At 39.0% G+C, this 20,935-nt stretch overlaps 1 protein-coding gene across 1 annotated transcript in view; it reads left to right on the top strand.

Annotated features, from left to right (window-relative positions):
- Positions 1 to 8,935: 8,935 nt before the first annotated feature.
- ACBD6 (acyl-CoA binding domain containing 6) overlaps positions 8,936 to 20,935 on the top strand; it is a 143,734-nt gene continuing 131,734 nt past the window's right edge. The window contains exons 1-3 of the mRNA XM_008145910.3: positions 8,936 to 9,460; positions 15,938 to 16,002; positions 18,740 to 18,836. Of these exons, the coding sequence (XP_008144132.1) occupies positions 9,239 to 9,460; positions 15,938 to 16,002; positions 18,740 to 18,836 (384 nt within the window). The 5' untranslated portion in view covers positions 8,936 to 9,238. The remainder of the gene's footprint in view (positions 9,461 to 15,937; positions 16,003 to 18,739; positions 18,837 to 20,935) is intronic.

Raw genomic sequence — 20,935 nt, 5'->3', positions numbered from 1 at the left:
GAGTCCGGGTGAAGCCGTGCCCCTGGGTCCGACCGAGACCAAACCAGAGGGAGTCGGACCTCCGTTACCACCATTTGTCCACTATCCAGAGCTGAGGGGTCAGTGCTGACATGTACACATAAGGAACTGGTGGACATTGAAATTGGGTCTCAAAAGAACTGTTGGTCCAGAAAGAAACTCACTACAGACTGATTCATTTGCCTGTCAGCATAACTATTATTGCTCGTCTCACATTCAGTTCTTATAAGTATATATCTAGTGACATATGATCTCGCTCATCTAGGGGAAATAATGAACAACATAGACTGAGGAACAAGAACGGAACCAGAAACAAGGAGGCAACGATCGGACTATCGGGCCTCAGAGGGAGGATAGGGGAGGTTGGGAGGAGGGGGGAGAGATCAACCAAAGGACTTGTGTGCATGCATATGAGCCTATCCAACGGTTAAGTTCAACAGGGGGTTGGGGCATCTGTGGGGAGGGGTGTGGGATGGGAATGGGGGGATGAGGACAAATATGTGACACCTTAATCAATAAAGAAATTAAAAAATAATAATAATAAAATTTAAAAAAAGAATATTGTGAAGAATAAAGGAAAGGGATAAAGGATTAATATGAAGAACAATGGGATAAAGGAAAAAGGAAGAAGGAAAACCAAGTCAACCAAATGCTAATTTAATAGGTGGATTATAGCCATTGAGTTAATATTATTTGTTAATTTAAAAATACTCAAGAAAAGAATAAACAAAACCAACCATCAAAAGGGGGTGATGATGTAAATGCAAAGCTAAGTTTATCTCACCCTACTTTGTATGGCCTCCGTTTCTTACTGTGACATTCAGAATAGTAAGTGGATAGTCAGAACATTTTAAAAAAATAAGCACATCTTAACAAAGCCAGTTTCCCTCTTCATTCTCCGTTCTTGGGTTCCGAGTTTAAAGAAGAAACAGAATTAGGGTTTGGCTGCTGTTAAAAAAAAAAAAAAAAAATATATATATATATATATATATATATATTAAATATAAATAATATATATATATATAATTGTTCCATTCACTGTGCCGTACGACGTGCAAGGTCTGTGTCCTCCCTAAGCATGAAGACCCTAAGGACAAAGATAATCCTGCAAATCTGGCTCACTGATGAAAAACAAACCTGGCTCTATGCCGCCATCATGTGGTCAATATGTTTATTACGCTTCCACTCGGAGGGTGCCCAGCAATATGATGGGCATTTGGAATCTTGAGCCACCCCAGAGAGGAGACTCAATCTCACAGGACTTATTTTTCATAAAAAGAAATTATATTTCACAAAGAAACAATATGTCAGTTATGTTTTTATTTTCTTGCTCCTTTATTCTGCAAACCAGTAATTGTACCTCCCCAAAAGATTACAGAGATGGATAAGAAAATTTTTAGTTTCTTACTTTCACGTTCAAAGATACTTTACTTAAACATCTTGACTTCTAATGCATATGCAAATAGTTCATTTTAGCTTCTGCCAATCGACTAATAGCTCTCTTGCCATTTAATGAATTCTGAGCACAGTGTGTTTTAGTAGCTATAAAAGGCCCTGATTGCTTAGAAGACTGGGGTGTTAGATGCCCTTGGTCCCTCGCCTAAATGTAAAGCCTACAGCAAATCACATAATGTTTAAAGGGCCTCAACTGAGGATTTTTATGGGGAGGATAGCTAGCTAAAAACACCTATCATTCTTTCACTTCAATGTGCATCACAAGATTTAGCACTTAATTTTACTACCTTATTTGATTGTTTCATGAATCCTAATATTATTTCTCCAACTAAAATTTAAGTTACTTGATGACAAGGATGATATCCGTCTCCCCAGCCTGCGTACTTTTTACTGTGTTACATCACCTGAAAGATTAATGTCAGCATTTTTGGATTAATTTTTAGCAGGTCAAAATGACAATGTGAAATTTAGAAAATACATTTACAAATAAAGAATACTCACTAAACTCCATTAATGTACTAGCTGCTATACTAACAACAACAACCCAAATGTTCTAAATGTGGGCCAGACGTCACCCAGAACTAAGCTCTTAATTGAGCCCACTGATTTTCTGTCCTGCTTTGTGATCCAGATTTATCAGGCAAAATGGAACCTCTTTGGGACTAACATCTAAGAGTATGCTAGGATTTGCTTATTTAGTGGTGTTTTTGTTTTGTGGCATGTGATTTTGCCCTTATAATTGTATCCAGGTAATGATACATAGCATTACACAAGACTCTACTATAGAGTTAGTTTCTCAACCCACAAACCCATCCCCCAGAACTTTCTGTTATTCGTGTTGGATCAAGGTCCATTATTATCAAACAACCTCTCTGAGATGGTCTCAAAATTAGTCACAGTTTTTTCTTAATTTTTAGTAAGAAATATCTTGCTATTCCTGAGAACTTGAGGATGTGATTTTTAAAAATTAAACTTTGCTGATTATATAGATTTCACAGACTCCAAGATCAAGAGTCTGATTTTCCTGTTGTGATCCTTCCCCCCTTTTTTTGCACTTAGTAAAATCCTGCTGGTTATTTATTTGAAGGTGGTCAAATGAACTTCAAGATTATGCAAATTAGATAATACGGTCTAATCTCTCTCTCTACCTGCTTATCTGTCTATATGCTAGAGTCCTCCTAATGTGCTTAAAGCATTGGATTAAAGGCCATGGGTTTCCTAGAAGATTATGTCCTAGATAAATACTGTCAATTTGATTGAGTGACAAAATAAGTCACTGACCTATAAGAACGTTATTCTTTTAATATCTGCAAAAAGAATGTAGTCTTTGTTAAACAAGGTTTTTCCTCTTAGGACTAGGTTACATATATTCCAATTTTTAGTTTATGCTGGGTCAGAGAGAAAAACAGCTAACTATATTTCAGCTGTTTGCTTATTGAATCTTTCTTATGATTAAGTGAAAATCAACAACATTGCTTGCTATTTTTATACCACTGGGCCTTTGCCCATGCTACTTCTTCTGTCTGGTGTGCCTTTTCCACATCACTTGTAATATTTTATCGCCAATATTCATTTTCCATTGGTAAGCCCTTAAAGAACTATTACTGTGTCTTTTATACATTCACCCATTTATTGATTCAGTAAAGATTTAGCTATGTGTCAGGTCTGGGGGATACAGAAATGCTGAAAACAGACAAAAATCCCTGCCTTCATGGAACTTATATAAAAATCACATAACAGTGCTCTCTTCGGCAGCACATATACTAAAAATCACATAATAAATGAGTAAAATATATTGTAAGTTAGGTGGAGATAAATATTAAAGAAGTGGGATAGACAGTGTTAGTGAGGAGGAGGTTGCAATTTTTAATAGGGCAGCCAAAGGAGATTTGACTAATGTGATATTTGAGCAAGACCTGAAGGAGTTGAGGATAAACCATGTAAATATCTGAGGATAGGGTGTACCAGAAAGAGGGACTAGCAAGTGAAAAGGCACTAAGACAGGAGTGTGCTGGATTACGCCTGGTTTGTAGAACCATAAGGAGGCCCAAGTGGTTGGAGTAGCGGGAGAAAGAGGAAGAATTATCTTGTTCGTCCTGCTATCATAAGGGCTTATCACTGTGTCTGAAACATTAGGAGTCAACATAGCATTGATAAATTAATGAATATTTTGTCATGATGTAAAAAATGTCAATAATTCACAAACCCAGAATCATACTAAATCCAGTCTAGTTACTTTTGAATGAAAATATCTTGTCTGCTTGCCCAAACTTGGTTTTGCACTGAAACAGATGCGTCTTTTGTTCATCCAGATTTCAGGTTAGTTGAGGATGTTGTGTTGGACTATTTCACGTGGCCACTCACAGCTTCTTCTCTTTGCACTTCTCCTGTTAAAGTACTTCCAAAGAACTATAGCCGATAGTGAATACAAGCATTGGAAATGCCGGCAAACATTGCTGGATAGTAAGTAGTCTTATAACCTAACATTCAGATTGCTCAGCAACTTCAGAATCACTTACAGAAATTTCCAGTTTAAGGACTTATTTTGTCTCCAAAACTTATTTCTCAGAACATCACTCCAAGAATTTATATAAAGTATACTATACATATAATATTTATTTGATTTGCGGGAATGAGTCACTGGTAGCAGCGGATGGGGCTCTGAACATATATGCAACCTGGCAACCCTTGCAAGTAAGACTGATGAGAACTTGACCGCTTTTCTCCTGCCTGCTCTTTCCCCTGGCTCACTTTGGACTCCAAGTGTAAGCACTTCCTGCTATTGCTTTCAATTTGTTAGTGGATCCCTTTGCCTTGTAGCCCCTCTAGGTTGATGGTTAAACTTTAATTCTAGCAGGATGGTAATACTTTTCTCCTTTCTGATTTCTCAGGTGATTTTTTTCTTGAGATTCAGAAAAACATACACAATTCCCCACAGTTCCCAAGAAATGCTTGAATGGGAACACTAATTGTAAAAGATCTATTTCCTCCAAGTCACCAGATCCTGGTAGTTTGGGAGTTTTAATTGAATCTTCAAGAAATCCAAGGTTCTTAAGTGTCAACGGCCCCCAGCTGGAGACCCCCAGGAAGGCCACTGCAGTAAACCAAGTTGTACTTATGACTTGTTGCAGCGAGAACCATAGGAAAGCATGGGCTGTCACAGTGAAGGAAGCTGTTATAGGATTTGGGCTTTGGTTGGTGACAAAGGGGATTTGCTCTTGATTGGATGCTGTCAGAAAGCTGGGACAACACTATGATTGGGCATCTTAATAAATCTTACCTGTAGGGAGAAAAGTCTAGGAGGAGAACAAAGCTGGAATAGTAAAGAGGTAGTAATCACGCATTTTGGCCAAAATAATGGTTGTTTGGTATTTTATGGTTGGCAGAGTGATTTTGTTTTTGTCTGTGCTTAGGCAAACTTGTGGAGTGCTCTGTTTTGTCTTATTATTTTTTTTAAAGCATAGTTTATTTATTTTTAGAGAGAGAGGAAGGAAGAGGGAGAGAGAAACACAGAGGTGAGAGCACAATTCGATCTGCATGTTTTCAGAATGGCCTTGTTTGAACTTGGTATTTCATGAAATTATTTCCATCTGATAGGAGAATAATATGGCTTAGCTGTGAGTGCCAGGGCAGCTTCTGAATATCAGAAGCTTCTCTGATTAGTTTTTTTCTACTTATTAGCTTCTCTTATTAGCCTCTGTCATTAGTTGTGCAGCCTTGGGCAAGTTACTTAACCATTCTGTGCTGATTTCCTACATCTAACTGGAAATGACTCTACTTACCTAAAGTAGTAGGAATGAAGTCCCCTAAACAGTAGAGGATTCAGTAAGTTATCACTTTTTAATTGCAAGAACTTGTTCATCAGTCATCCCTAGACTGGATTGCGAGTGCCTCGAGAACAGGGACTAAGAGTGGCACACCTGGATACTGTTAAAATTAACCTCAAATGGAGACCAGACTTGAAAATTCCCTAGGCAGACAAAACCAGTTTAGTCATAGAAGAAAAGCTAATTTAGCTTATTTTCCAAAGCAAATGAGGCTAACTTGACCTGGTTCACTCTTTGCTTACGCCTCTGAAAATCATAAGCAAAACTTAAATTGTTCCCCAAAATTGATGAGGTAGCCACTAAGCAATTCTCTTTCATTTAAGAAAATTTTAATTATGACCAATCACTGTGACAAATAAGCAGTCGCTGCCTCTACACTATGCAGACTACACTGAGTGGCCAGATTATTATGATCTCTGAATGCATAGTAATCTGGCCACTCAGTGTGTGTGTGTGTGTGTGTGTGTGTGTGTGTGTGTGTGTATTAGAGGCCCGGTGCATGAATTCGTGCATAAGTGGGGTCTGGCCAGCCTGGCCAGGGGGAGGGAACATGGGCGGTTGGCTGGCCGGCCTGCTGGTTGAACTCCTGGTCAAGGGGACAATTTGCATATTAAGCCTTTTATTATATAGGATATACATTGAGTGGCCAGATTATTATGTGTTCAGAGATCATAATAATCTGGCCACTCAGTGTAATTTATAACAATACTAGAGACCTGGTGCATGGATTCGTGCATTGGTGGGGTCCCTTAGCCTGGCCTGAGCCCTCTCACAATCTGGGACCCCTCAGGGGATGTCGGACTGCCAGTTTCGGTCCAATTCCTGCAGGCCAGGCCGAGGGACTCCATGGGTGCACCAGGCCTCTAGTATGCATATAAGATCTTTGGTTAACCTCTTCCTGCCATCCCCCCTTCCCTCTGAGATTCATCTGTCTGTTCCATGTTTCCATGCCTATGCATTGAGTATCTGCCCCTGGTGGTCAGTGTGTGTCATAGCTACCGGTCAAACAGTTGAACGGTTGCTTAGGCTTTTATATAAATACTAGGGGCCTGGTGCATGAAATTCATGCACTGGGGAGGGGTCCCTCAGCCCAGCCTGCCCCTCTCACATACTGGGAGCCCTCAGGGGATGTCCTACTGATGGCTTAGGCCCACTCCCCATTGGGAGCAGACCTAAGCTGCAGTCTGGCCTCCCTTTGCGGGAGGCCACTGAGCTGATCAGGGGAAGGCGCCAGCCCCATCAACCTGCTGCTGCAGCCACTGCCAGTCACTGCAGCTGCCAAGGTATTTTCATCAACATGGACTCCAGTCTCTTCACCACAAAAAAATGACAACTTTCTTTAAGCATTTTCAAGATGTGTCTTTCATAGGATATGACATTTCTTTATTTTTCTTTTCATCCTAACCTGAGGATATGTTTCCATTGATTTTTTCCCCCCTTCCCCTTGATCCCAGGCTCGGCCCCTTCCCAAGCCTAAAGCCTCTGCCCGGTGGCTGGCTGGGAGTGACCTGGGTGCCAAGGAGGTTCCCGGGACCCAGGTATGTATGCAAATTAACTGCCATCTTTGTTGGGTTAATTTGCATGCTCACTCTGATTGGCTGTGGGCATAGCAGAGGTACGGTCAATTTACATGTTTCTCTATTATTAGGTAAGACTAGAGGCCTGATGCACGATAATTCATGCAAGAGTTGGCCTTCCTTCCCCCGGCTGCCGGCATGGCTTCCCTCCGGCACCTAGGACCTGGGCTTCCTTCCTCCAGCCGTTGGCAGGCACCCGGGACCCGGGCTGGCTTGCCCCGGGCTGCCCACAGGCACCTGGGATCTGTCTGGCTTCCCTCCGGTCCCAGCTTCATCAGGAAGAATGTCCGGATTGACGTCCAGAAGGTGTCCAGTGTAATTAGCATATTACCCTTTTATTATTATAGATTATTATTATAGATAGATATAGATAACTCTGAATCTCACTGTGTTTGAGAGCTCCAGGTTTTGGTGGGTCCATAGTAAACTTTTATTGATTATTGCTTAAGTGATTCATTGGTTTTACTCGTGTGTGTGTTTTTTAAAAATATATTTTATTGATTTTTTACAGAGAGGAAGAGAGAGGGATAGAGAGCTAGAAACATCGATGAGAGAGAACCATCAATCAGCTGCCTCTTGCACACCCCCTACTGGGGATGTGCCCGCAACCAAGGTACATGCCCTTGACCGGAATCGAACCTGGGACCCTTGAGTCCGCAGGCTGACGCTCTATCCACTGAGCCAAACCGGTTTCGGCACTCGTGTGTTTTTAATGAACTTTGACAATACTTATGCAATGTTTGTTGAATCCTGATCCAAACTTTCTCATCTGACTGCCTTTTCTCATTGTTCTCCCATCCTGTCTACTCTTCCCCCTTGCCCACTTGTCTAAAGCCTAACCCCAAAGGATTAATAACCAGTCTTTAGAGCACTTTCTTTGTACCATTCTGATGGTGCTTATTACAGTGTTTTGAGTACTAAAGGAATATAGTGTGTGTGTTTTAGGACATAATAAGTACTCAGTAATGTTAACTATTATAATCATGTTATAGCTTTTGTATTTTTGTAAGTTCCTTTAGGACAGAACTCTATTTTACTTTTTTGGTTTCACTCTACAGTGTCTGCAAAGCACAGTGGCAAAGTGCTGAGGGACTGAAGTCCCCATAAGGCCCTGAGAGCTGGGGGGTTCTGCAGGCGTGCAAAGGAGCCACTGAGAGGAGCTGACTCAACCAATCAACCACACAGCTTGGGCCACACAGGCCCCATCTCCCAACTTTCCATTCATTGCTCAAGTGAGAGCCTGTGGACTACGTGTAAATGAAATGAGGAGGCTTTGGCTAGATAGAAAATACAGAGATTTATTCAGGTTTCAATCAGAAATACACCTGGGCAGGAGACAACAGAAAAGCTGAGGGTTCTTCCGGTAAAAAGTACATTTTTTGAGAAGAATCAGTCCTGCATCCTTAGCCTCTGGGTTGGTTCTAGATGGTGATCCTCCAACATTCTTTTGTTCGCTCTTCAGGGAGTTATCAGACAGTATATCTGAAAGTCTGATGTTATCTGCAGGCGTTTTCGCAGGGCTGGGAAGTTCAAAAGTTTCCGTTTGCAGGCTAGTTAAAAACAACAGAATCACTTCCTCATAACTCAACCTACTTGATTTGAGTAGTTTAGCAGCTTGACCATAGGCGCTCCATTTTATTTCTTCGAGCCAAACTCTCCGACAACAGATGCAGGGATCCCAGGCCTCTTTGGGGGCGTCTGGGGCACAAAATCGGGGAGGCGGGCGCGCGGGCGGAACCTTAGTCCTCACCCCTGTTTCCCGCGACTCCACCCCTATGGCTACACTACCAAACCGAAGGCCTCCACCCCCTACTCCCGTGGCCTATTCTGAGCACGGGTTCCGGAGTTTGAGACTAACTTCAGCTAAATGAGGAAGGACCATTTTCCCAAGCGGTGTCTCCCCAGCGCGGCCCCGCCAGGCCCCCAGAGAGGACGGCGCCGAGGCGGGAGCCGCGCACGTGACCCCCAGCTGCGCCGAGCGTAGCCGGGCGCGTGCTCGTGCGCATGCTCGTGCGCGTGCTCAGCGTGCACGCCGCCCGCGCTCACGTCGCCCCGCCCCCGCCGCACGCCGCTTCCACTCCTGGACCGGCTGGCCGCGCTGCTCCCGGGTTCCCCGCGCCGCTGAAGGGGCCCCAGCCGCCCCAGCCCACAGTTAGTCCCAGGAAGCGGGAGGAGACGGGGTCTGCAGGGGAGAGCTGCAGAGAGTGGCGGAACCTGCCCCGAACGCCCCGGGAGAGAAGGGGAAGGAGGCAGAGTGAGGGGAGGGAGCGCGGAGGAAGTGAGCTGGGGTCCGGTCGCGGACTGGGCGGCCAGGCCCCCGAGCCGGCGTGACTCCCGACCTAGAGAGGACCGAGCGGACACATGGCCTCTTCATTCCTGTCCGCGGGGACCACCACGGGCGATAGCGGTGGAGAGCTGAGCTCGGGGGACGACTCCGGTGACGTGGAGTCCCTCCCGAGCCCCGAGAGCGGGGCGTCGCGGAGCCTGGCCGAGCTGTTTGAGAAGGCGGCCGCGCACCTGCAGAGCTTGGTTCACGTGGCCAGCCGGGAGCAGCTCCTGTACCTGTACGCCAGGTACAAGCAGGTAAAGTCGCAGGGAAGGGGAGGATGCGGGAGAGCGACGAGAGGCCTTCTCTTTCCAACAAAAACTAATGGCAAACGAGCATGGTAAATGGCTAGTAATGAAGTGTGTGTGTGTGTTGTTTGTTTTTTTCATCATCCCTTAAAGATTAGCATCATTGCGGACATGGAAAGGACCTGTCTGCTCTCCTAGGTGTGATGTTTAGCGGGACACTGAGTAACAGTTTTCCTATGTCTTCTCTGACTTGCTCAGGGACTCTGCTGCACTCAAGCTTTTACCAGCTTTAGAACCGTTACAAAATGAGGATGACACAATAAGATTTGTCAGTCACTCCTGCCAAAGGGTCATATGGATGTAAGGTTTAAAAAATATTGTGAGACCCAAGAGAAGAATATGATTGTAATAAAAAGGGTAATGCAATACAAAACAAAGTATTATTACTTTTATTATTGTGATTTTTTTTTTTTAAACCCTAAATACCGTAGACATGTTTTGGCTGCATATGCTAAGAGAGTAGGTAACTTGCCTAAAGTCATACAGTAAGTCAGTCAGAACTAGAACTAGCTTGTAGCACCTGACCCTAAGACTCTGAACTTTACTTGGAAATAAAAATAATAATATCATTTAAGACATTTTTAATATGTCATTCAAAGAGATATTGGGTTAGGTACCAGAAGGAAAAATAATTGCTTTATCATAATCCACAAATACTTACTCAGCATCTTTTATGTGCAAAACACTTGGGTATTATGCCTACAGGGAATGCAAAGAAGCAAGAGCATCATGATACTTACCTTCAAGAGACTTACTCATTTACTTGAGGAGTCTAGATTTAAACTTGCTGACAAGCATTAAATAACAATTCAGGAAAACTCCAGTTCTTTAGAATACTGGAAGCAATGAAGTGCTGGATAATAGCCCATTTTATTTTATTAAAGTTTTAAAAACTTTTGCCTCTTGGTATCTATTTTTCCGTGTATTTTTTTTTAATAGTTGTGGGGTCCCTCTGTATTCTTCAACTGAATATATTGAATAGAGACGAACCCTTTTTTTTTTTTGAAGACTGATGAATATTAGTTAAATTGACCTGTGAGATACAATTGTAGACACAGGTGGTATAAATCATAGTGTTGAATGAAAATTGCCCCTGAATTGGCCTTGGAATTTGCTTTCTTGTAGAAGTTCTTGATATCTCTTTTCTCTTTGGTCACTTACATTAAAGTAACATTAAAAGGAGATTTCCTATTATTTTAACAAGAATTTATTGAATATTGTGCTAGGATTGTAATATGTTTAACTGATGATTCTCTGGGCAGTATAAGACTAATTTTCTCCAAATTCCCTAGAGAACATTCTTTCTAGGATATACCTTTCTTATTGATATTAGTGTCATCATTATTAAAGATTTTATTTCTAAGTCATCAGTGAGCTGCAGTCACCTGTCAGCCTCTCTGTCTCAGGTGTACCTACTCCATCCAGATAGCCTGGAAGAGGCGTGTTCCTCACCCTTGCAAGAACTTGATGGTAGGGTGTCTAGAAATATTTTGTATCTGGAAAATAAAATTCTTCATTATTAGAGAATAAGATTATGCTTACTTAGATATGACATTGGGATAAAGCTTTCCTCAATATCCTCTAAATTTATTTTTAACAGAATTCTGAGACTGTGTTAAAAATAGCATCTTTGATAGAATAATAAAGTTGAAAGTCTACAGTATAATTCCTGCATGGTGGAAAATTTCTTGTAATGAGAAGTTTTAAAGTACTAAACATTTTGTACTTTGGGCTGAATGAGGTAAGGTTGTCAGCAGGAAGGTAATAAAAATGAGCAAAGATATGAAACTTTTTTTCTCAGGTATAGCTTTAAACTTACCTAATAGCTCTTTTAGTTCCAAATAAGCCTATGGCTGCAAAATCATCTTTTAGTGAAATTTCTAAAAGGTCACACCAATTAACAGGTTATTTTGTTTGTTTTTTTGTGTGCACTAGTCTACATTCTCCCAGCAAAAGATAACTAATTGACATCTATGAAAGCAATAGGACAATAAAAATTTCAAATTCCTTTTGGCTTCATTGTTCAGGAGCCTTTAGCACTAGTACAAGTCCTACTTTAACCTGGATATGCTTGATTCACTGGCATTCACCATTGGCAACCTTTGTTGAAATATTCTGTTTCAAGGGCACTGGATATGTCATACATATCAGAGAAAACAGTTTAGATGCTCTGTTAAAGTGGTATGTTTTATAACTCTACTTTATAGTTTATGACTCATTATCTAATGATTTGGAAACTGCTACTTATGTCCTAAAATCCTATAGTTTTATTTTCTCAGTCTTTCCTGGATCCAGAACTGAATTTTGGGATACAAAAGCTCTGTATCAGTTGGGATACAGGTCAGCTGCTGGACTTTTATTTTCAGTTCACATAATAGTCTGGAGGTAGATGATCTAGGACTGGTAGGGTGATTCTGCCTCATGAGATCATCCAGGGGCTTGGTCTTTTTCCATCTTGTAGCTCAGCCATTCCCCAAGGCAGCAGTTCTCAAATTATGGTCTGTGGACCCCAGAGAATGCCTGATATTTTCTCAGAGGATCTGTAAGATCATAATACTATTTTCATAATCATACTAAGACACTATTTACCTTCTTTCTGTACTGTCATGGTGGATAAAATGAATGCATTAGAATGAATGAAGACACTGATGCATTAGAATGAATGAAGACACTGGCAGTAAATAGTACTAGTAGTCATATTTCTTTGCCACCATGCACTCAGAGTAAAAAAAAAAAAAAGAAAACCAGTTTCACTTAAAAATGTCTTTGTTGAAGCAGTAAAAATTGATTTTTATTAAATATGAACTCTTTGAGTATAAGTCTCTTTAATATTGTGTGTGATGAAAAAGGGGTACACACAAAGCTCTCTTGCTGCAGACTGAATTACGTTGGCTATTTCGAGGAAAATCACGTAATTTTTGAGTTGCAAACAGCTATCCACTTTTTGATTAAACGTTTTTACTTACTAGAACAACTCAGAGATAAACTATGCTTACTCAGATGTGAGCATTTAGCAGAAAGTTTCTTGAAAATGATTGAAGTGAGTCTATCACTTTATGGAAAACAGCTGATGGTATTTGTTGCCAATGAGAACATTTGAGCCTGCAAGTGAAAATTAGGAGTTTGGAAAAATCTGCCGCAGGAGCTTGACTTGACAGCTTCCTAATACTGAAACACTTTTCTTATTATATTAGTGGTGATTTTAATGATTGTGAACTTTTGCTATTGTATAGTGAAATGTGTCAGCATTTGGAAGGTCTGCATAACATAGTAACCATGTTTCCTAAATATTGCATGGAGTAATGTTACAAGTTATGTGTGGATATAAAAACCTTTCAAAGTGCAAGTTAGAACAATGGATTTTAATGTAACTGAAAAATTCATTCATATGACTTCAGATTCCAGATTGCAACTAACCTTAAAGAAACTGTCACTGAGTTTTGGTGTGGCATCAAAGAAGAATATTCACAATTATCTGAAAATGCTGCTAAAATACCTTTCTTTTCTAGCAGCATATCTGTGTGAAGCTGAATTTTCTTCAGATACTTCAATCTAAGCAACATGTTGCAGTATATTGAATGCAGAAGTAGATTTCTGAGAATATATTAAGGCAGGCATTAAAGAGATTTGCAAAATGTAAAACAATGTCACCTTTTTTGTTTTGCTTTAGACTGATGGTTATTTTTTATAAAATTTTATTATGTTAACATATGAGTTTATTATTTTTAAGTGAATTAATACATATTTTTTCCATGTCTTTTAAACAGGTGTTCAACAAAACACCTACTTTCCTTAATGCTAAATATCCAAACTGACCCCAGTCTACTCCTCAGGGATCTTCTAAATAACAGTGGCTATAAACCACATAAACAAAAGCTCTTTGGGATCCTCAGTTTCTAAGCGTGTAAAGGGATCGTGAGATTGAGAAGTTAGAGAACTGCTGCCCTCAGAGCCTCTGTCCCCGGCCGGAGAGAGCTCACCATCAGCACAGGCATGATTTCGCCCGGGCAAAGGGAAAGGGAAGGACAAGCCTTTTTTTCTTTTTAAGAAAGATATTTATATAATTTTTACACACATTCAGTTCCCTGTGCCTGGGCAAGAGTTGCATGGCTGTATGTAATGTTTTGGTGGATGACCATGTGTCTGGCTGAGACTTCTATTACTGTAGGAGAAATGGAGAATAGATACTAGTTTTTGTTTCTGCCTCTGGCTGAAGTCTGGTTAAAAAAACAATAATAATGATAACTATTTTTATAATGTCCAATAGTTAATCTCATTTAATATTTCTATCATTTCAGTAGTTCAGGTGGTTTTAGAGATGCCAGAACTGAAGCCTAGATTCTGTGTAAAATATATAACAATGTTAATAGTAAAGGAATATTGGACTTTGGAGTCAAGCAGTCTTGGATTCAAATCCTGACTACTGATTAGCATTTACTAATGTGTAGACTGCAACAACCCTCCTCAGCTGCTCTGTACTTATTTATAAAAGGTGTTTGTAATGGCAAACCTAACGGGGTTGTTGTGTGACTCGTTTGATATAACATGGGAGGAGCTTTTCACACACCAAATGCAGCTGCTGCTCTCTCACCTCTGTGTCTCTTCATAACAGGGCTGCTCCTGTGTAAGTGTACATTTTAGTAACAATCGGATTAATTGTGACAAATTGCTAAGCAAATGATAGGGCTGATAATTGTTATAATTTCAGAGATGGATGGGATCTTTGTGGACTGAAAGGGTTCTTAGAATCTGAACCTTGAGTAGGAGGTGTAGCATTTTGGAAAGCTCAGGGAAGAAGGGAAGGCATTTGTGATGAGGGGGATCACATTGAGCAAAATTCAATAAAAATACATAAGGCAGTGAGTAGACCAGTCAGGTTAGCAAATAGACCATCATTTTGATTTTAGCAAAATTCAAGTGTAGAAGAGTAATAGGAGTTAGTGAGACGATCCCTGAGAAGTGGGTTGGGATCAGATTGGATATTTAGCTTTAGGGAAAGTAGGTGTTTTGTTCAACACCTGCTTAATACATTCACTCTATAGTCAACAAGCTTGTTTACCTTAAGTTAGGCACTATATTAGGTGCAATGATTGAGTTATATCAACACACATTCAGTCCCCTGTGCCTGGGTTTCTTGCAGGCTGTATTCTAATAGAAGGATGAGACTTTACACAAAACTTTCTAACACAAAATTAAAGTGAAAAGTACTGTCATAGATTGTATTATATAGAGTAAGTGCTATGAGAGTTTATCAGAAAGGGAGATCACTCTGGCAGTGGAAATCAGGGGCTGGATAGTGAATTCTGCTCTTGTGTGAATTTCATTTACGTTTATTCACAATGAAGCTAATCCCTGCATAGTTTAATTGGATTAAAAATAAGTATTGACCACAAACAGAAAAGATTATTGTGGAATAGATAGAATTTATATTGTTGAGAAATCCTTGACATTTTTTGCACAGCTTCCAAAATAAATTTATATTAATTAGTTTCATAATAGGGCACTTTAAAAATAGTGTGTTTTATCCTGGAATTTGGGAAACATAAAATGCTATAGTGTTATGAGCATCAGTATACTAGTAAATAAGCAATATTATGAATTGTGATAATTGTACTTTAAAGTTTGTTTATTGCAAACTTTAAAATTGTTCTGTATTATTAGTAATTAGGATTGCATAATCTATACTTATAGTTTGTCATATATAATTTGTCTATTAACTTAGGAATGCAACTGTTTTTCACCCATATTTTTTAACATATATTTTTATTGATTTCAGAGAGGAAGGGAGAGGGAGAAAGAGATAGAAACATCAGTGATGAGAGAATCATTGATTGGCTGCCTCTGCATGCCCCCTACTGGAGATTGAGCCTGCAACCCGGGCATGTGCCCTTGACCAGAATTGAACCCAGGACCCTTCAGTCCACAGGCTGATGCTCTATCCACTGTACCAACCAGCTAGCGCTTTCACCCATATTTTTAAATGTATTATAGTATTAGATAAATTGTTTCATGCAGTAAGCAAAACCAGCCTATATTTAAAGTTGGTTTTTTGTTTGATTTTGCAAAAATGTTATATTTTGTTATCTTATATCTGTGGTCGGCAAACTGCGGCTCGCGAGCCACATGCGGCTCTTTGGCCCCTTGAGTGTGGCTCTTCCACAAAATACCATGGCCTGGGCGAGTCTGTTTGAAGAAGTGGCGTTAGAAGAAGTTTAAGTTTAAAAAATTTGGCTCTCAAAAGAAATTTCAATTGTACTGTTGATATTTGGCTCTGTTGACTAATGAGTTTGCCAACCACTGTCCTATATAGATGCAAATATTTTCTAACCAGTAGTTACTAAGTACACATAATAACTTGGAAAATAAAAAAGTTTCTCTGGCATTTCTTTGAAAAATAAGTTCTTGATTTTCTCCCTCTTCATTTAGGCCAAAGTTGGAAATTGCAATACTCCGAAACCAGGTTTCTTTGATTTTGAAGGAAAGCAAAAATGGTAAGAAATTATTGGACTTTATTGGGGTTGTTGGAAATGGTTTATGTCTTTAGGAATTTGAAATGGATGAGCAGATTAAAGAATTATTTTTATATTAATCTCCCTGCCGTAGACTGCTAAGGGCAGGCAGTTGAGAGAGAGATTAAAAGAATCCGATTTTAGCTAAGTCTCCTAAAGGATTCTTATGCCATGATGTTGGTATGTAAGTAGTTCACAACAGAAATACATTCCTTACATAAGAATAGCTTCTTAGAGAGTGACCATGTGAGCTGTTGCTGGAGATTTCCCTTTCCTGTCATACAGGCCCCACTTCTTCCTCTGAAAAGAGCAGGTGAATCCCCAGTCCTTACTCTTCTCCCCCACCCTGTTTTATCTCATCTCTAGTGCTCTTCTGTTCCTTGCCCCATCCAACACAGGAAGGAAGTGCTGACCGTAATCTTTTGGGAAGAAGGGGAAAAAACCAGATGCTTACTTAGTTCACTTCTTCACTGAATATGTAAAAGGATCATACCCTCCCCAGTTTTTTTGCTTGTAATTCAGAGGTTCCCTCTTAGCATTTGACGCCTTAATTGCACACAATAGGGAACCTTAGTTATAGCAGGAAGAACTTTGAAGCATTAGCCCTGGAATTAAATGTATAGAGGGTAGGGTTTTTAAAAAAAGAAATATGGTTGTAGAGAGAAGTGCTAAACATGAATTGTAATTTTACTTTCTAGAGCAGTACTGCTCAAAATGTGGTCTCCTGGACAGGTTGCCTGTCTGAACTGTCTGTTACCCAGCCGGAGAGGCCGAGCTTGAAGCCAAATTTTTTCTAATCACCTTCTCATGGGAGAAGGTGATTAGAAAAAATTGTGTAAAAATTCCTTAGGTGTGGTGAGAAGATCTGTGTAGACTAATGTAAATATAAAAAGAGAGGCTCATTTATGGCTTATTATATCTGTATCCCCAGACCTGTAAAATGTGTATGCCAATTTTTTAAATAAAAAGAAACATGCTATTTGTGCTACTTACATACTTAATGATGGACATCAAGCACACTGCTTGGTTCCGCTGACCTGTTTGTGTGTGTAGGACATCTCAGTGAAGGACGCGGTGCTTTGATTTTCAATCTGGCCCAAGATTTCTTTGCTGGTGATAACGAGTAGTTCTCCGATTGCGCTTTATTACTGTTGTAGAGAATCCCTGACATAACTTTTATTGTGAGGTGTGCTTTTTAAAACTGTTATGACAATTTATAACTATTATTTTTCTCTGTTTTAATTTTTTAAAATAATTTTACAAAGTTTAGATTTTATAACCACTCTAATATAATTCAGGCAAGAATCTAAATTGGATGTTAAAACCAAGAGATGAAAAACTATTGGGGAGCAGTTTTTATTCATACTTACCCACAATTTACTTATTAATTACAAAGAAGAAAACAGGAGATACTGCCTTTACCAAATCCTCAATCTTATCACCGATGATGGGACAATCTGTTATTGTGCCCTCTGACGGAATGCATTGTAAAGGACATGTCACCCATGTATTGCTCTTGACAAAATATTTAACCTGATTCTAATCATGATTAATTGCTTTTGCCATGAACACTATTTGGTGAGGGAGCAATCAGATAAGTCCAAATGGAGGGATATTTTATAAAACAGCACATTAGGAGTCTTAAAAATATCAATATCATGGAAGACAGAAAAGGCTAAAGATACATGAAACTCAATGCTGTGTATGAATCTTAATTGGCTCCTGGTCTAGGAGAAGAAAGCTGTGAAGGAAATTATTGGCAAATCGGAAATTTTATTGTATTGGTGTTAAATTTCCTCAGTTTGATATATGCTGATATATTTATGGGTAAAGTGTTAGGATGTATACAAGGAACACTCAAGATATTCGGTAAAAATAAATTTAGAAATCTCAGAAAGGTGTTATATTCATCAGAGGAGCAGGAAGGTGTTTAAGAAAATGTGTGTCTGAGTTCTGGTTCACAGTGGATCAGTAGGTTTACTTCCTGGTGGAAGTAAAATCGGCAAGGAAAATCCAAGAAGGAGCCTGTTTTGGCAGCTTGCAGAAAAAATCCCCAAAATATTACTCTGGACTTAAATATTACTCTTGGCATTTATACTTACGAAGTCCCTACCTTCTTACCCATTTGTGTATTCTTAACTCTGTCCTCACCAGCCCTCACTTTTGAAATTTCTGCGGAGGCCTCAGGATCCATAACTAGCAGATTAGATAACAGCAGGAGGGGGAGGTGTATTTTTTACATCTTAAATAAGAAGTTTGAGGCATTTTTCCAGGGAATGTTGTTTTGTGTGATGATTAGTTTCCATGTTACTGAAATGCTGTAAGCACAGTTAAGTTATAAGATGGGAACTACTTGTATTGATCTATATACTGATCAGACATTTTCAACAGGGGTGTGAAAGTTGGTTTTGGGGAGTTATAAAATCTTAGATATTACAGTGGTTTGTGGTCTTACAAAATTCAACAGATAAGCAATATATCTAGACTACTAAGATTTCATGGGAGCAGGTGATTAGAAAAAAATTGTGTAAAAGATTCCTTAGGTGTGGTGAGAAGATGTGTGTAGACTAATGTAAATATAGAAAGAGAGGCTCGTCTATGGCTTATTATATCTGTATCCCCAGACCTGTAAAGTGCGTATGCCAATTTTTTAAATAAAAAGAAACATGCTATTTGTGCTACTTACATACTTAATGATGGGTTGTTTGGGATATTCTAGGGAAGCATGGAAAGCACTTGGTGATTCCAGCCCGAGTCAAGCAATGCAGGAGTATATTGCAGCAGTTAAAAAATTAGATCCAGGTTGGAATACTCAGGTAAGACTTAATGATTACAAAAACATAACATCTTTCTCTCAAATAAATGTTTAAATCTAAACTTATGCTTAAGGAACATTCTTAAAGTTTTACTTTCTCAAATCAAAAGATTCTAAATTTATCGCAATATTTATCTGCCTAAAAATATGATTGCTTAAACATTAATATAACTAGCTACTGATACTGAGAACATCTCTGAATTGTAGAGACTTTTAAAAAAGCATAACAATAATTTCAACCATGTAAAAACTCAATTTATTTCAGAATTTAAAAGAGTTTAACATTAGTTCATCACTATTAAGAAATGGTAGGTATCTCTTGGGGTTTGTTTGCTTTTTGAGCCCCTTCTGTGCAAGTACAAAATGATTATTGATAGGAATAAACTATGAATATGCTTCTGCCTTTATGTGGTTTAAAGTATATTAGAGAAGATGAAATATACCAAAACATGATTAAACATATAAAACAATAACATCCAAGTGCTAGGGAATCCAGTGGAAGCAGAGATTACTTTGGACTTTAGGGCATTGGATATTGTTCACTTAAAAGATTCTTTTTCTAGAATACTTACTAGAGAACATCTATAAAGAATTTATTAAAGGTGGAGTTGCTACTTTATTTAAAATTTTTAAAACCATGGTTGGCAGGTGTTTCAGTGGGATAAAGGCTGGATCATTACCATGTCAAAAATACAAATAGAATGTATTTCTTTTCAATAGAAATATTTAGGCCAAACTTTTTAGCAGGGAATGAATTCAGCAATTTTCAGTGTATCTGATAAGTTAATTCATGGGTACATATTAATTACTAGTATGAAGGAATTTTGCTCCATTAATCACAGATTCTTAAAATGTCAGAGTTATGAGGAACCTTAAAGATTATGTATTATGACATGTAAAAGTATATCATAACATTGAGTTCAAAGTGGGACAGATATCTTTGATAATGTGATTTGGGTGCCATTGAAACATTTTCTTACGTTTTCGATGTACATGAGTATTCATTCTCAGAAACATACCGTTTTATTAATATCTTTTATAAAACAAGTTTGCATACAAATATCCTATATAATAAAGAGCTAATATGCTTATTAGACCGGACGGCAGGACAACCTTCTGGGACGACCTTCCAGAATGACCAGTGGTTGGGGGGGTGGGTTGAGCCATGATGCAGCAGGGGCTACAAGGGCCTACTCTTGCACGAATTTCGTGCACCAGGCTTCTAGTATATCATAACGGTCCTAAGAACTTAAAACCTGAAATTCAGTGGTCAAAACAGGTGCTCTCTGAGCTGAACTCAACCTAAACACATATGGCACGATGTTTAAAACAAAAAGAAACAAAACTTGAATGTCTTCAGATGGACTCTTCAGGACCTGCCACTGTGGTCTCAGTTCTCTATTGATTTATGCTTGACTGTTTCCATTGCCTGGCCTATGTAGACATTTGAGTTTATAACTCCCTGATTAATGACAGAATTTATGATTTCTTACCTTCAATACCTTAATTACTAAATAAAATTCTGTTAACTATGACTCTTACAAATGTTTGCAGAGTCCATGCGTTTGGGTAGTTCTTCCTTATGGAAATCCAGACAGGCATTAAGGATGCTTTTAAAAAATATCTGAATCTCACCTGTTGAACATAAACTTAATTTGTAAACCAAGCATAATCAAAGGTACTTTCATATAAAGAGCATTATTTAATACATTGTTCTAAATATATCTTGACATCATAATCTACTTGAAAAAGGAAATTTTGTTTTATTTACATTGAAATTTTTAGTTTAAACACTCTGAGCTGGTTCCCTTTGTCTCAGTTTTTTCTTTTTGTTTTTTACTGTTAAGGGACAGGGCATGACCTCAATCTCAAGAGATTTGGTATTCAGTTCATGACTCATTTTCTTTTAATGTTCATTTCTAAAAACAGTGAAATAATAACTCATATGCTAAATGTGCTGAGCTCTTTACACATGTATTCACCTTTGAAATCTTCACAAGAATCTTAAGAATTAGAAACTATTGTCTGCATTTTTAAAATGAGGGAATTTAGGTACGGAGAAGTTGAGCACCTTGTCTAAGATTAGACAGCTAATAAATG

The sequence above is a fragment of the Eptesicus fuscus genome, chromosome 22 (genome assembly GCF_027574615.1).
Source record: "Eptesicus fuscus isolate TK198812 chromosome 22, DD_ASM_mEF_20220401, whole genome shotgun sequence".
Lineage (NCBI taxonomy): Eukaryota > Metazoa > Chordata > Mammalia > Chiroptera > Vespertilionidae > Eptesicus > Eptesicus fuscus.
Note: the sequence above shows the minus strand (reverse complement) of the source record. Positions and strands in the feature narration are given on the sequence as shown.